At 48.4% G+C, this 17660-nt stretch overlaps 1 protein-coding gene across 4 annotated transcripts in view; it reads right to left on the bottom strand.

Moving 5' to 3' along the window:
• FAR1 (fatty acyl-CoA reductase 1) overlaps window positions 1-17660 on the bottom strand; it is a 175196-nt gene that overhangs the window by 38747 nt on the left and 118789 nt on the right. For 2 of the 4 annotated variants that reach the window (XM_030200956.1, XM_030200957.1), the window contains exons 5-8: window positions 15126-15303; window positions 11950-11994; window positions 11721-11839; window positions 11373-11440 (exon numbers count right to left, since the gene is read on the bottom strand). In XM_030200956.1, coding sequence (XP_030056816.1) covers window positions 11373-11440; window positions 11721-11839; window positions 11950-11994; window positions 15126-15303 — 410 coding nt within the window. Of the gene's footprint in view, window positions 1-11372; window positions 11441-11711; window positions 11840-11949; window positions 11995-15125; window positions 15304-17660 lie in introns of all 4 variants that reach the window. The other 2 variants (XM_030200954.1, XM_030200955.1) reach the window with 1 other exon arrangement.

Here is a 17660-nt window from a genome sequence, read left to right on the forward strand (position 1 = left end):
GCAAGACATTGACTGGTTAAGATGGAACTCCGACACCACCTTCGGCAAGAACTTAGGGTGCGTACGGAGGACTACTCCGTTATGATGAAATTTAGTATAGGAAGCATGGGCTACCAAGGTTTGAAGCTCACTGACTCTACGAGCTGAAGTAACAGCCACCAAGAAAATGACCTTCCAGGTCAAATACTTCAGATGGCAGGAATCCAGTGGCTCAAAAGGAGGTTTCATCAGCTGGGTGAGAACGACGTTGAGATCCCATGACACTGATGGAGGTTTGACAGGGGGCTTTGACAAAAGCAAACCTCTCATGAAGCGAACAACTAAAGGCTGTCCAGAGATACGCTTACCCTCTACACGATAATGAAAAGCACTAATTGCACTAAGCTGAACTCTTACAGAGTTAGTCTTGAGACCACACTCTGACAAGTGTAGAAGGTATTCAAGCAGAGTCTGTGTAGGACAAGAGCGAGGATCTAGGGCCTTGATATCACACCAGATGGCAAACCTCCTCCATTTAAAAGAGTAACACCTCTTCGTGGAATCTTTCCTGGAAGCAAGCAAGACACGGAAGACACCCTCAGAAAGACCTAAGGAGGCGAAGTCTACTCTCTCAACATCCAGGCCATGAGAGCCAGAGACTGGAAGTAGGGCTGCAGAAGCGCCCCTTCATTCTGAGTGTTGGAAAACACTCCAATCTCCACAGTTCTTCGGAGGACAACTCCAGAAGAAGAGGGAACCAAATCTGATGCGACCAAAATGGCGCAATCAGAATCATGGTTCCGCGGTCTTGCTGGAATATCGGCAAAGTCTTCCCCACCAGAGGTATGGGAGGATACGCATACAGAAGGCCCTTCCCAAAATGAAGGAGAAAGGCATTTGACACTAGTCTGTCGTGGGCCTGAAGTCTGGAACAGAATTGAGGGACCTTGTGATTGATCTGAGTGGCAAAAATATCCACCGAGGGGGTGCCCAACTCTCAGAAGATCTTGCGGACCACACCCGAGTTGAGCGACCACTCGTGAGGTTGCATAATCCTGCTCAACCTGTTGGCCAGACTGTTTACGCCTGCCAGATAAGTGGCTTGGAGAAACATGCTGTGACAGCAAGCCCAAAGCCACATCTGGATGGCTTCCCGACACAGGGGGCAAGATCTGGTGCCCCCCTGCTTGTTGATGTAGTACATGGCAACCTGGTTGCCTGTCTGAATTTGAATAATTTGATTGGACAGCTGATCTCTGAAAGCCTTTAGAGCGTTCCAGATTGCTCGCAACTCCAGGAGATTGATCTGAAGACCTGATTCCTGGAAGGACCAAGCTCCTTGAGTGTGGAGCCCATCTACATGCGCTCCCCACCCCAGGAGAGATGCATCTGTGGTCAGCACTTTTTGAGGCTAAGGAATTTGGAAGGGACGTCCCAAGGTCAAATTGGATTGAATTGTCCACCACTGAAGGGAATTGTGGAAGTCGGTGGACAGCTGGATCACATCCTCTAGATTCCCCGCAGCTTGATACCACTGGGAAGCTAGGGTCCATTGAGCAGATCTCATGTGAAGGCGTGCCATGGGCGTCACATGAACTGTGGAGGCCATATGGCCTAGCAGTCTCAACATCTGCCGAGCTGTGATCTGTTGAGACACTCTGGCCATGGAAACGAGAGACAGAATGTTGTCTGCCCTCGTCTCGGGAAGATAGGCCCGAGCTGTCAGAGTCCAGCAGAACTCCTATGAATTCTAGTTATTGAACTGGAAGAAGGTGGGATTTTGGGTAATTGATGACAAACCCTAGTAGCTCCAAGAGTTGAATAGTCATCTGAATGGACTGTTGAGCTCCTGCCTCTGAGGTGTTCTTCACCAGCCAATCGTCGAGATAAGGGAACACATGTACTCCCCCGTCTGCGTAGCGATGCTGCAACTACTGCCAGGTATTTTGTAAAACTCCTGGGCGCAGTTGCGAGACTAAAGGGTAGCACACAATACTGGAAGTGCTGTGTTCCCAGACGGAATCGAAGTTACTTCCTGTGAGCTGGAAGTATCGGGATGTGAGTATAAGCATCCTTTAAGTCCAGAGAGCATAGCCAATCGTTTTTCTGAATCATGGGAAGAAGGGTGCCCAGGGAAAGCATCCTGAACTTTTCGTGGATCAGATATATGTTCCAGGCCCTTAGGTCTAGGATGGGACGCATCCCCCGTTTTCTTTTGCACAAGTACCTGGAATAGAATCCCAGCCCTTCTTGCCCTGGTGGAACGGACTCGACCGCATTGGCGCTGAGAAGGGCAGAGAGTTCCTCTGCAAGTACTTGTCTGTGCTGGAAGCTGAAGGATTGAGCTCCCGGTGGGCAATTTGGAGGTCTGGAGATCAAATTGAGCGAGTACCCTAACCAGACTATTTGAAGAACCCACCGATCGGAGGTTATGAGAGGCCACCTTTGGTGAAAAAATGTTAACCTCCCCCCGACCGGTAGATCATTCGGCACAGGTACTTTTATAGCAGCTATGCTCAGCTGGAGCCAGTCAAGAGCCCATCCTTTGCTTTTGCTGGGGAGCTGCAGGGGCCTGTCTGGGCACACGCTGTTGACGGGAATGAGCATGCTGGGGCTGAGCCTCAGAAGGCTGTCGGGAAGGTGGATTGTACCTACGCTTATTGTAAGCATAGGGTGCAGTCCTCCTTCCCCGGAAAAACGTCCTACCTGTTGAGATAGATGCTGAAGGCGTCCGGTGGGAGAGTTTGTCAAGGGCGGTTTCCCGCTGGTGGAGCTGCTCTACCACCTGCTCGACCTTCTCGCCAAAAATATTATACCTCCGGCAAGGGACATCCGCAAGCTGCTGCTGGGTCCGATTGTCCAGGTTAGAGGCACGCAGCCATGAGAGTCTGTGCATCACTATACCTTGAGCGGCGGATCTGGATGCAACATCAAAAGTGTCATAAGCACCCCTGAACAGAAATTTATGACACGCCTTCAGCTGCCTGACCACCTCCTGAAAAGGCCTGGTGTGCTCCGGAGGGAGCTTGTACACCAAGTCCGCCAGTTGCTTTACATTGTTCCGCATGTGGATGCTCGTGTAGAGGTGGTAAGATTGAATTTTGGACCAGAGCATACAGGACTCCCAAAAGAGTCCAGAGTCCTAACTTCTCACCCCAGGGGTGCCGAGGCGAAATCTCTAGTACGCCTGGCTCTCTTGAGACCGTAATCCACAACCATAGAGTCGTGAGGTAACTGCGACTTCATCAACTCAGGTTCTCCATGGATTCGATACTGGGACTCCACTTTCTTGGGAATTGTGGGATTAGTTAATGGTTTCATCCAGTTCCTCAGAAATGTCTCCTTAAGGACATTATGAAGAGGGACAGTGGATGACTCCTTAGGTGGTGAAGGATAAAGGACCTCGAGCATCTCAGTCCTGGGCTCATCCTCAGTTACCACCGGGAAGGGAATGCCCACAGACATTTCCCGGACAAATGACGAGAAGGAGAGACTCTCCGGCGGAGAAAGCTTCCTCTTAGGTGAAGGAGTGGGATCAAAAGGAAGACCACAAGACTCCTCGGAAGAGAAGTATCTGGGATCTTCCCCTTCATCCCAGGAAGCATCCTCCTCGGTATCGGACAAGAGTTCTCAAACTGCAGTCCTAAACCGGGCCCGTCTCGACACCGAGGAACCATGTCCCCGGCGATGCCGAGAAGTCGACTCCCATGCCGGCAGCGATGAAGCTCCCTCCAACGATGTCGACGGGGAGTCGACCTGGGTGGCAGCCGAAGCGGTACTGGCGTCGGGGACCTCACCAAAGGCACGGAGCCAGCTGCCGCTTCCATCGACGGTACCGAGGGCGCAAGCACCCCTGGTACCAAGGCAGACTGACACAGCAGCCCTTCCAGAAGACCTGGAAGAACGGCTCGGATGCTCTCCTCCAGAGTCGCTGTTGAGGAAGGCTGTGGGGCCAGTACAGAAGTCGTTGTCAGAATCTGTGGAGGCCTGGGAGGCGGTACCGGGCTGGCCAAAGATCGACACACCGACACCTCTTGTATGGAGGGTGAGCGCTCCTCCTGGCATTGACGCTTTCCGGGTGCAGAATCCTTTGATGCCCCAGAGCTCCCGGTACCGTGTCTCGAAGGAGACCGGTGCCGATGCTTCTTCGCCTTTGCTCGAAGAACGTCACCAGTACTCCTCGGTACCGACGAAGAGGACGTGGAATCCACACGCCTCCTCGGGGTCGGGTCCGACAACGGGCGGTCCCGATGGGCCTGCACAGCAGGAGCCCTCGAGACAGGTGGAGACCCACTCGACGGCTCACTACTTCCAGCTAGTGGTTATGTCCGGACAGCCATTACCTGCGCTCCCGGTGCCGACGTTGACGCCGAGGAATCAGTCGGAGCTCCGAAAAGACAGTCCCGAAGAGCTTGACGCCTGTGTCCATTTTTTCAAACTCAGACACAACTTGCAAGCGTCTGGGCGAAGGTTGGGCCCAAGGCACTGGATGCACCAGGAGTGCGGGTCAGTGCCAGAGATCGACCATTGGCACTGAGCACACTTCTTGAAGCCGCTGGAAGGCTTCGATGACATCAGCGGAAAAATTGCGGCGGCGAAATCAAAAGGCTCGACTGTGCCGACCGAGGACACAAAAAGGAGTACCGCGTACGTGCAGCCGAAGAAGGCCGCAACGGAAGCGAAAGTGAACTTAAAAGGGGAAAAAACTAAGATATAAGAGGATTTTTTTTTTTTTTTTTTAACTGGGGAAAAAAAAAGACAAAAAAGGCAATGAGAAACAAAAAGAAGGGGCTAAAGAACAATGCTAAGGACGCCTAAGTCTTTCTCTGGGCCTGAGGGAGAGAGATCGACATGCAGCCACTCTCCACTGCGGAAAAAGAAAAACTGAAGTGGGAACGGACGCGCGGGGGTGGGAAGATGGCCGCGCACGCGCAGTGCGTCCGTCCCGCGCTCTGGAAGCTGTTGCAAAGCTTTGTGGATTTTTACTGGAAAAATCTCCGTTCCTGGGCCGTCAACCCACATGTGAGAACAAGCAGCCAGCTTTTCCTCGAAGAATCCTCTCTTCGAAAGGAAGATAAACCACCTGATTGACATGAAAAGCCGAAACCACGGCACCATCCGAATCAATACTCCTGCTTCAGAAAACTGCAAAAAAGGATCTCGGCAAGACAAAGCCTGAATCTCTGAAATCCTCCTAGCCGAAGCTATGGCCACCAAAAACACTGTCTTAAGTGTAAGATCCTTCTCCGAGACCTTGTTCAAAGGCTCAAAGGGCGGGGCCTGCAGGGCTCGCAGCACCACATTCAAATGCCAAGACGGGCACGGCTGTCGCACTGGAGGTTGAAGACGAAGAGCCCCGCGTGCAGGAAACAAACCACATCTGAGCGAGGTGCCAAAGAGGAGCCGTCCAGTTTGCCTCAAAAACAGGCTAGCGCGGCCACCTGAACTCGAAGGGAAATATATGCCAATCCCTTTTGAAGGCCGTCCTGAAGGAACGACAAAATAACTGGAATGGATACCCAAAAAGGCGACTCAGTACGCCGACCACACCACGCCGAGAAAGCTTTCCACACCCACGCGTACGCTGTCGAAGTGGACTGATTCCGTGCCCCCAAATGAGTGGCAATGACTGGTCCTGAAAATCCCTTCTTCCTCCTCTCAATAACCAGGCAGTAAGACCAAAGCGGGAGGGATTTTCCATCTGGACGGGTCCTTGATGCAGAAGATCTAGAGTCACCGGCAATCGCAAAGAGGCTCAGAGCGCCCGAACGAGATCCGCATACCACAGACGCCGGGGCCAATCTGGAGCCACTAGAACAACCGGCCCCCAATGCCACCCTATGTGGCAAAGAATTTTCTCTATCAGAGGCCATGGAAGAAAAACATATAGCAGCTGCTGTTCCAGCCAGGGCTGGAGAAGAGTGTCCGATCCTACGGTTCCTGGCTGTCTTTTGTGACTGAAGAACTGGGGAACTTTGGCATTGCAAGCCATGGCCATGAGATCCATCACCGGCATTCCCCAACGCTGACCGATCAGCTGAAACGCCGAGTCCGACAGCGTCCACTCCGCTGCATCCAAAAGATTCTGGCTGAGAAAATCCGCTTGAACATTGTCCTGACCCGCAATGTGCACTGCCGCCAGACACAGAACATGTGCCTCCACCCACACCAGAAGACCAGACGCTTCCTCTGCCAGGGGAAGACTGCGAGTACCTCCCTGCCGACTGATGTAGGCCACCGTCGTGGTGTTGTCTGAGAACACACAAACTACCTGACCGCGCTGAAGGTCTTGAAAACTCTGCAGCGCATTCACGACTGCTCGCAACTCCAGGAGATTTATCGGCCAAGTCGCTTTGAGTGGGGTCCAAGATCCCTGGGCTACCCGATGTAGAAAATGGGCCCCCCAGCCCGCAAGACTGGCATCTGTCACGATCACCACCCAATTGGGAGAAGCCAGAGGAACACCCTTCTGTAAACTGGCCGGCCGGAGCCATCACACAAGACTGTCCCTGGCTCGGCTCGACCAAGGAAGGCGCTGCTGATAATTCATCGATGTCGGCGACCATTTGCTCAAAAGGAAGATCTCAAAAGGCCGCATGTGAGCCCTCGCCCATGGAATGACCTCTAAGGTCGCTGTCATGGAACAGAGGAGCTGAACATAGTCCCACACTCAAGGAGAGCGGTGATTCAACAAGGCCCGGACTTGGGAAAGTAACTTGATCCTCTGCCCCTTGGGGAGGAACACCTTCCCCTGCTTCATATCAAATCGCACTCAGAGGTACTCCAGGCTCTGAGTAGGAACCAGATGTCTCTTGTCCAGATTGACCACCCAACCTAAGGATTGCAGGACTGCAATCACCCGGTTGGTGACCACTCAACTCTCCTCTGCTGTAGTCGCCCGAATTAGCCAGTCGTCGAGATAGGGATGCACCTGAATCCCCTCCTTCCACAAAAATGCCGCTACCACCACCATGACCTTGGAAAAGGTGCGTGGGGCAGTGGCCATTCCAAAAGGAGGGGCCTGAAACTGGAAGTGTTAACCCAGCACTGCAAATCTGAGAAATCACTGATGAGGCTGCCAAATGGGAATGTGCAGGTAAGCTTCTCGCAAATCAAGAGCAGTCAAAAACTCACCTAGTTGAACAGCAGCAATAATTGCTCTCAACGTCTCCATGCGGAAGAATTCGTAAAAACTGGTTTACCTTCCTGAGATCGAGAATAGGTCGAAAAGCCCCTCCTTTCTTTGGAACCACAAAGAAGATGGAGTACCGGCCTGTGCGCCGCTCGAGAGGAGGGACAGGCACAATAGCCTCTATCCACAGAAGGTCTCGCAAACATTGCAGAACAGCTGTCCTCTTGGCCCGCGATATACAGCGGGACTCCAGAAAAAAGTCTGTGAAGGGAGAGAAGCATTCTAGCTTGTAGCCTTCCCGCACCACATCGAGGACCCACTGGTCCGAAGTAATTCTGGCCCAATGTGGAAGAAATAGAGAGAGCCGACCACTGATCTGCTCTCCTCCCGAGTGGACCTGCGCCCATCACTGGGAGGCTTGAGAAGGAGTTCCCTGACGAGAGGGGGGTCCAGCTGGGCGCTTCTAGTTGCGAAAGGATGAATGCTGCCAAACACAAGGACGCTGAAAGGCAGAGTTAGACCGTCCTGGGCGATACCGTCGCGTCTCTCTGAAACGCGACCTTGAAAGCTCCCTGCCTGGAACCAGACCTGGGTCTATCCTCTGGGAGATGCTGAGATTTGGAATCCCCCAAATCTTTAACAATCTTTTCTAGGTCCTCCCCAAAAAGCAATTTCCCCTGGAAAGGCAATTTAATAAGCCGCTGCTTAGAGGCCATATCTGCGGCCCAATGACGGAGCCACAGAAGACGCCGAGAGGAAACAGCTAAAGCAAGGACCAAATCATACAAGGCATCCGTCAAGGCCTATATCCATCTGCGACATTTGAGGAGCTCCCGGCATATTGGGCTCCAAAACCAAATCAATGACAGAATGCAGCCAACTGAGACAAGCTCTAGCCACATACGAACTACAAACAGAAGCTTGAAGTGTCAAAGCAGCCACCTCAAAGCCACGTTTTAAGGAGGCCTCTAGACGTTTGTCCTGCATATCCTTGAGTGCCACACCACCCTCCACCGGAAGAGTAGTCTGCTTAGTGACCACCGTCACTAGGGCATCTACCTTAGGCAGAGCAAACTGCTCCAAATCGATCCGCTGAAACCGGATACAGCCGGGACATAGCTCTGGCCACTTTCAGCCCCCCATCCGGGTCCACCCACTGGGCCGAAATCAACTCTTCCATAGCCTCATGCACCAGAAAGGCCTTAGAAGGCCGTCTGGTACTGGCCATCTTGGGGTTGACTGCCTGAGAAGCAGAGGTCTCCGGGTCCTCTATATTCAAGGCTTCCAGCACCTGAGAGATAAAGGAGGACAACTCCTCCTTATGGAAAATCCTCACGGCCGAAGAGCCCAACATCCCCTGGCTACCCCCAGACCCCCCAAGAGGTTCAATGCCAGAAGATGCTACAGCAGCGTGGGGGGGGGGGGGGAGGTCCTCTTCCCTCCCCCGAAGCGGAGGAACTCGCAGCCATGGCCCGAGCCACAGCCGGCAGTGCCTGACGGCCCCCCAGACTCCCCTAACACTGGAGAAGAAACTTTGCCCAAAACCGCTACCGAAGCCAGCTCCGCGACAGATCGCAAAATGGCGCGCAAATCGCTAGGCTCCTGGTGGGAAAGCGCACTCTCGGGGGGCCACCGCTGTCAAGTCCTGCTAAGTCAGTGCACCCTGCGCTGCAAAGACTCACTGCCGAACGTCGTTTCCCCGCATTGGGAACACCGCTTAAGAGCCTCAGCTGCCATCTGTCCCCGTACACAGCAAACCCTGAGGCACTTACTCACAGCCGGGAAAAGCGCGGGACCTGCACCATGAGTCAAGAAGAAATGCTCCAACTCTAATCTCAGGCAGCGCTCAGACAAGCAGGTAACACAGGCAGGACTCAGACGGGCAGGAACACAGCCCTGCCCTCACAAAAAAACACAACTCCCCTCTTTCTTTTTTTTTTAAATAAATCTTATGGTTCTCTCTCTTTTTTTTTTTTTTTTTTTTTTAGTGAGGAGGCAGAAACAAATAGGGAAGGAAAACAGCAGCAAAAGCCTGTTCAGAGGGAATCTGAGGTGCAGCAGGGACCCAGAACCTGGGTATGCTGCCACAGGGGACACCTTCAGTCCGCCACCCCTGGCTCAAACTGGCCACCGGCCCAGAAGTGCCCTCAGCAGCCTTGGATCCAGGAGCTGGAGAAAAGCCGTCCACCACATGCTGGAGATAGAGACATACTAACTGAGAAAGGGGCTGGCCGTCTAGCATCACTGCCTTCAGTTTGTTTATCTCAATCTCCACCTGCTGGTAGGCGGACTTAACCCACAGTTCCTGGATTCATCTGCTGCAGGTGACAAGGAAAATAAATTGCTTTTCTCATAAACAGCAGCCTTGGTCTTTTATCTCTACAAATTGTGGGTAACTGGTATGTGAAGATTTGTAGAGGTGGTAAAAAGACCTTGCTGCCGCATGTACCAAGTCATACAAGGCATCTGCCAAATAAGCCAACCTAGTTTCCATATCCGAAAACTCCACCAGCGTCTGGGTCCCAGCCTCCAACATGGCATCAGTTGCCTGCTGAACCCAAGAAAGGTGCACCTGGGCCGCACATGAGCTGCAGATTGCTGTCCCCTAGTATCGAGACTTCAAATGAAACCTTCAAAGCTGATTCCAATTTGTGGCCCTGGATATCCTTGAGCGCTATACTGCCTTCAACCAGCAGCATAGTCTTCTTTGTGACTGCTGCCACCAAGGCATCGATCCTCAGCAATGCCAGGTGCTCTAGTTCTTCTGATGCCACTGGATAAAAGTGAGCCATCGCCCTGGTCACCTGGATGCTGGCTTCTGGCATGGTCCACTGTGCCAAAATAAGTTCCTGCATAGCCTCATGGATAGAAAAGGCTCTAGGTGGCCCGCGGGTGAAATCTTAGGAATAGCTGTCACTGGTGACTGCGCTTCCGGAGCTGCAATGTTCAAAGCTTGTAAGGCTTTAGTAATAAAAGCCGTGAATTCCTCCTTACAGAATACCCGGACCGCCGTGAGGTCATCATTTTCCTCACCGAGCAGCTCTAACCCCTCCTCCAACCTGTGAGAAGAGAGGGAGGGCACACATAAATTTGCATCAGAGGGCACCAGGAACAGCAGCGCTGAAGACACCCTCCACCCCCAACGCGGGCTCCAAGCACAGCCATTTGAATCCCCCTGCAAGTGCGAGGGAGGGTCTGCAGAGAATTCAGACAGCCACAATTCTATCTGAGAAGCAGGCAGTGCCTGTTTCAAATGAAATGCTCTATGCAAAAGCAATACAAATTCAAGGGAAAATAGAACCTACAGGACCCCCAACCCCTGCACCACACGGAGTCATCCCACCGTCCGAGCCCATCCTCGAAAAGGTTCCCAACGCCTGCCCAGGCCCCTGCCTGTCGCCCTCTGATGCCACGATGTCCGATGCTCGGGAATCCAAAATGACTGCCAACACCGCGTTAGTGAAGGGAGAAGGGAGACTTGCATCTTGAGCACGGGAAGAGCTGGCGCCCAAGTCTGACGCTGCACTGCCATGATCAGTCGCCAAAAATCCCCCTGGAGAGCCTCCTGACGCTGCTCTCTGCTTCCCACTGTGGGAGCAGCCTTTAATGAACTCTGCCGCCATTTTAAAAACAGAAAAAGGCTAGCGATTTCCCCCCAAAGAAAAGTAAGCTGCACTCATGCTGCAGAGAGCTCAGGCAATCCAAGAAGGTAGCGTTGCACAGGATTATATCTTCCCACTCTCTAATCAAGCTCAACAGCACTGCAGAGCAATATAAAACCACCAGGAAGAATTTTGTTGGAGTAGGTGCTGCGAGGAAGGAGAGGTGGTGATGGGCAGGAGAGGATATCAAGGTGGAGGAGTGGCCTGCCCCCGCCAGGTGTACCCCTAAGGTAGGCACTGCTTAGCCTCATACCCCCAAGCTATCTGAACCAGTTCCCCGGAACAGAAGCTGCAGCCAGAAGACCGTGCACTCACCTGCTGGAGACAGAGAATACTGAGGACACCACGAGCACACCGTCCAATAAGAGAGTTCAAATCAGTGCTCTCTATCTCCACCTGCTAGTAGATAGGTCACAACCCACCTGTCTCTGAATTCATCTACTGCTGATGCTAAGGAAGGAACCTATTAGTAAAACAGTTCCCACCACTTCCTAGATTTTATGGAGCTAAACTCTCTTCCTAGGCTACACTCAATCAGACACTAGTATAAATTTATTAATTCCACACAGAGACAAAGAAGGAAATGGCAAACATCATACCGACTTCTCCCCAGTGAAAAGGATTGGTGCCACCTGTTGTACAGTTGTAAACTATGATGGTTCTTGGTCTGCAAGATGATTAAAACAAACAAAGTTAAGTAGAACTAGAAGCAAAATTGAAAAAAAAAAAAAAAAAAAAGTATCCTCCCCCTCCAAACAGTCTATTGCAGTAAGCAGTTAACATTGCACTTTAGGCAGCTTTTACATAATAACTACATTCTCCCCTAGCCACTATAGTTTTCAGACATCATATAAAGTACAAAACATGATTCTGTTAGATTTTAATCAATTATCGCAAGTCAATCAATGCAACTGATTACAAGAAAAACGCATGATCACCTGGTATACCTATTAACTCCCGAATACCAGGCAGCTGCTAAAGTTGTATTGACAACTACATCTACTGGGACAAGATCTGCTACTGCATTGTTCGAAGCTCTCATGGTACGGAGGATGCCTTTGCCTGCCTTAAAGTTCATAGAAATAAAAAGTTTTAATACGCAGACTTCTGAAGTACATAAAGGATAATATAAAACTCAAAAACTTCTTAAAAAACCAAACACACAAAACCACTTACTGCAATAAAAAGACCACTGGGTCCATTGAAGTTATCAATCCAACCCTGTCACAAAATTAAAGGAAAAAGTTACCTTCCTAAATTAAAGCTGCAATTACTACTGATAATGATTGCTATAGTACTATACATGCAGTGCTAGAGACACAGAAGAGACAGTTCCTGTATGGAGAGCTTGCACTCTACTCAAGACACAAAGACACCTCTCTATGTATCAACAAGCCTATGATCAAAGAGATCCAGGATTAAAATTTAAAAGTAACCTCATAAAGGTGGTTAATTTAGGAGGATCTTAAATATAGACAGAAAGGGCGTAGGATACACCAATTCAAGAAGGCTGTTTAAGCTAAATGGTATGGGGCAAGATGAAAAGCTTGACATTGGCAATAAAGGCACATTAAAAATACTTTGCTCCTTTGTGAGTATTTTAAACGTTTTATTTCCAGGACATAAAAAGTGTTTGCTTCTAACTTTCCAGACAACCTGCTACTGTAGCCTAAAAATCTTTGAAAGTATGCTGGTTATAAAAGCTCTGCATTATGTGCAGTTAAGAGCAAGGGTGGAAAATATTTAGATTTGGCACTAGCCAAGATTTTTTTTTTTTAAGTAACCACAGAATTTTCTGTCCTTTAATTCTACCTTTGCTTTTTGTCTCTCTGTTGGGATATTCCTTATTGTACTCATTTCTTTGTTTTGTGCTTATTTTGACCCTCTCTCTACTACCCTCCACTCTCTACTATTTGCTTTGTCTCTCTTGAGGCCTGGACCAAGATGCTGTGGTTTGAGTCTAGTGGTATCCATTCTCCCTAGGCCCAGCGACTCTTTCCAGGCACAGAGCCAGGTGTTAAATTTCATGCAACTAGATGACCTGGCATGCAGGGTTCTTCCATACCAGATTACACTTTTCGATTATTTCCCCCATTAAAAAAAAAGGAACATTTGCTGCAGTACAAGAAATGAGATGGATAATACTGCATTTAAAAGGTGAGCAAAATTTAAAAAAAAATTGTCAAGAAATGTTCTCATTTTGCAGATGTTCTACTTCCAAATAAATAATTTCTGGGCTATATTTCAAGCTATACAGCACCTTGTGAAAGTCTTCACACCACTGCACATTTCCCCACATTCTGTTGAGCTACTGAGAAAACCATGAACTAAAGTCACATCTCTTTACGTCCAAATCAGACCACAAAACCTTCTCCCACATTTGTGTTGTGTCCAAGAGTATCTTTGAAAACACCAAGATGCATATCATACGGCTGTTTGTCAGCGGTGGCTTTCTTCCTGTCATCCTCCCAATCTTGAAAACGTTACCAGTCAACATTTTTCCAATATGAACCAGAGACCTTCCTTAGCAGTTTCTTTAACATATAGCTACTGATTTTGGAGGGACAGCCTGACTGAGGCACTGTCTTGGTGGTACCAAATTGTTTCCTCTTAGTGCACCTAAAGATAATCAAATACATCAACATATTCTTAGAGCTTCTCTCCAATCTGTACTTTTAAATAACCTTACCTGGAGAGTTCTTTCAACGGCTCTGTGTTTGATCTGTTTAGACCTGTACTTCAAATTCACTTCTTTGAAAAACTTGATTCTTTAACCAGGAGCATTTAAAATAAGCTCTGCTGCAGGAAATGGACACAGGTAGGCCCTATATCAGTGATGACGAACCTTTCAGAGACCGAGTGCCCAAACAGCAACCCAAAATCGAATTATCGCAAAGTGCCAACAAGGCAATTTAACCTGAATAACAGAACTTTAAAAGCATTTGGCATGCTTTTGAATAATTAATGTGATTTTTGCATGCATGCTGATAACTCCCTTCCCTTCCATCCATGTGCATCTCCTTCCTGTCTTCCCTTCACTCCCCTCACATCCGTCCAACAATTGCCCTCCCCTGCCCTCCCCCCATGTCCAGCAACCCTCCTCTCTCCCCTGCCCTCCCCTCCCGCTCCCATCCATCCCCTGCATGTAAATCTTTTTTATTATCTCCGTCGAAGCGGCCGCGTCTTTGAAAGCCCTGCCCGTCTCTAGCCTTCCCTTCGTGAGTTCATTCCCTCAGTCAGTCCCGCCCTCGCGGAAATGATGTCAGAAGGCGGGACTGACTGAGGGAACGAACTCACGAAGGGAAGGCTAGAGACGGGCAGAGCTTTCAAAGACATGGCCGCTTCGACGGAGGTCATCAGCGCCGGTGGGGAGGACATGCAAGTGGCTGGGCCTGGGCCATCCAGGCCCGCCCGTGGCTATGCCCCTGGCAACGGCGCGCGTGCCAACAGAGGGCTCTGCGTGCCCTCTCTGGCACGCGTGCCATAGGTTCGCCATCACTGCCCTATATCATAGGCCTCATTAAGGAAATACTCGGAACTAAGTCTAAGCTGGGTTTACTAGAACAATGGATGTGAACACTAAATCAGGAGAATTTCGTTTCTTAATTACTTCTCAAATATTTATATAATTGTTCTTTCACACTGAAGTGTACAATACATTGTGTGAACAATCTCCTGCTTTATTTTTCAGACAGACACATGTGAAAAATGTACAAGAGGGTAAAGACTTCTACAAGGCGCTGTAGTTGCAGTTGCTATTATATCTTAAAAGTTAACGATAACAAGTATGAGGCTTCACATAACTACTTTAGCTTTAAGTACAGCAACACAGAATCTCTAAGTAGTGGCCCCTGTAGGGAAAGTGTGCAACATTTCCAGCAGGTATTAGATGAATAACTGCACACATTCTTTTGCTGCTCCTCTGGAAGTTTGCATGTGTAGATTTTTACACCACACATTTACTTTTTATATGTTCAGAAGCTATACTGACAGATAGATGTAGGGGTAGGGAGTTAGGACTACATATGGGAGTTTTCAGCACATCTCGCTAGAATATAGTTGCATAATCAGTCTACCAACTGCTGCTACATGTGCTTGCTGCCTTATGAAATACAATGTAAAAAAAAGCAGAGGATTAAATAAGTACATCATATCACCTTTAATCTTTGGCTTCTTTGTATATACAAATGCTGTCAACGTCAGTCAATAGAAAGGAGATTTTATAACATGTACTGCTATTACCATGAGAATTAAGAAGAAATTGCAAACCCTCTTTGAGATCTGACCTAAATCTCTAGCATTATACTCAAACTTTAACCAGCTCATAAGCTTTAACTGTAATAGTGACTTACAGGGAAAGGCTCTTTCCAGCTTGCACCAACAATGGACGGCCTTACAATGGCCACATTAAGCTTTCCACCTTCCTGTTGCACAATATACTCTCCCAAGGCCTTTGTGTAGGTGTATGTATTTGGTCTGTCGCCTATCAGTTTTGGAGTGATGTCATTTACTAGGCTATCATCCATCCACCTATATGAGAGTTAAGAGAGAGGTTAGCACACAAATCATAAAACAAGATAAAATATCCATGCAATAACTTAGCAGACTAATGTTTCTGGTGTGCAGAACTGGTCATATCAAATGGTTAAGAGTTCAACAAAAGGTTTTATCAGAGGATGTAGAACACACCTTATCTGTATTTCAAGTCATAATACAGTATCTCTTAGGACAGGAATTTAAAAACACAATTCTATTATTTTCAAATAGAAAGAGGGAAGCCAAGAACTGTGAATGACTGGTACTATTCACAAGTGACAAGGGGCCATGGCAGAAGCTAGACAGCACAGAGGGAAAAGCACAACTCAGGAAACTGTCACTGATTGGAAAGTGCTGGTCCAAGCAGAGACTGCAGACCTTTTGATTTAAAGTTCACAGATGTGGAAAAATATAGACTGAAATTGGTGTTAAGTAGAGGATTTCGCTATATTACTAATTTGCAGTTAGTTATCGGTATTTGGTTCCATTTCCTTTTAGATTGTCTCTAACTTCAATTTTTAAATTTTCACATGCATAATACAGCTCATTATACCCTAGTCCCTAGACAAATATTAAAGAATCACTGGACCCAATATTCAACGGTTGGATGTGGCTAAGTTATAGATCCTGCATCCCTTTAAAGTTCTAGATTTTCTCCAGTGGTGGTGAATGGATTAATGCCACCACTGAATATTAACAGTATTTTAAAACTTAGATCTGCTGTTTGGTTGTTGGCTGAATTTTGCTGCTCACTGCCCAAACCTCAGAACACCTATAAGGACAACTCTGCCAAAATGTAGTTGCATAAGTACCCCCCAATTTGCTTTTAAAAGCATAACTGACTTTAAATAGTCAAGCTTATTGTGCATCAGTCAACTATTCTGCTTCATAAAGGCTGGGATTCTTCCATCTCAGTTTACTGTTTTGATTTTAATTAATCAGGGTGGACATTCAAAAGGGCTTGACTGAGCAGGAGAGGCTCCTGCTTGGTTAAACCACACTGAGTGGGCTGGGAGGGGATATTCAGTGCCACTTAACTGGGCAGCTCCACTGAATATGTCCTCTGACTGCCGCAGCAATGCTGGATCCATCCGATGGTGCAGCTGGGGAGGTCCCAGTAGCAGGGGCGTAGCCAGACACCCAATTTTGGGTGGGCCTGGGCCAAAGATGGGTGGGAGAAGAACCTCGTCCCATCCCACAGGTGATTTGGTCTCTCCTTCTCTCACTTGCATGCCATATGGTGTCTCAAACATCCCCCCTCTCCCGCATACCTTTTAAATAGCAGATTTTCACCGGCAGCGAACAGCAACTAAAACACACTGCTCATGTTGGCTCCACAGCCTTCCCACTAATGCAACTTCCTGTTTCCACATAGGCGGGAATATGTCAGAGGGAAGGCTGTGGGGTCAGTGCGAGTAGTATGTATCAGTCGCTGCTTGCTGCAGGCGAAGATCTGCTATTTACAAGGTATGCAGGAGGGACTGCTGTTGAGAGTTTTCAGCTGGTGGGGCTTGGGAATCCCTAATACCAAAACTGGTTTAGTTATGTGGGTACAACACGGAATAACTTTTGGGCACTTCTGCTCACCAGGATATTCCATGCTGGTGTCCGGACATGGATGGCATTGAATATCTGTGTCTAATTTGGCAGGCAGGAGCATTAAAAAAAAAAAAAAAAAATGTTCACCTCTGCTAGTTGAATATTGACAGATTGGTTGCTACATATCTTAATTGGTTTGCCCCGAACCCCTTCCCAAAACGTTTTCCCATAGGTTACTGGTCAACCGTTTTTCAAGTCAAAGGTAAAATTACCTCTTATGTTGGATAATCAAGTCTCCATGTGGGTGGCTTTATATTTTTTTCCAGCAAGCCACCATCAGGAAATCCCCCCCCCCCCCCCCCCGTGATGAATCCTTTTATCTTTTACTGCTTTTTTATGTTATATTCAAAATCAGATCTTAGAAATAACTGCAGCACAAGAGCCCTGTAATTTATTCAGATATACGATGAGTAGCTAAAAGTTTCAGAAACTTTAAGCCAGGGGCTGATGTTTTTTTTTTTTTTTTTTCCCTTCTTAACAAAAGCTGCTTTTCCTGAAGCTTTTTTCTCCCTATTTTTCAAACGGCCAAAATTCAGGACCACCTCCTCTAAATGTTCTGCAATGCATGGATTCAAGCTTCATTTAGGAAGAGTAATTTTCAATCAACATGGTTAAGTACTCATGTCCGCTAAATGTGAAGACACATGCAAGGTATGCATGCATACATATGCGTTTAACAAAGGAGAAACTGTAAAACACACAAAATAGTTCCATCCCCAACCAAAACTCCAGATCCAACACTAACAAACAAT

Source organism: Microcaecilia unicolor, chromosome 4, assembly GCF_901765095.1.
Source record: "Microcaecilia unicolor chromosome 4, aMicUni1.1, whole genome shotgun sequence".
NCBI classification, from domain to species: domain Eukaryota; kingdom Metazoa; phylum Chordata; class Amphibia; order Gymnophiona; family Siphonopidae; genus Microcaecilia; species Microcaecilia unicolor.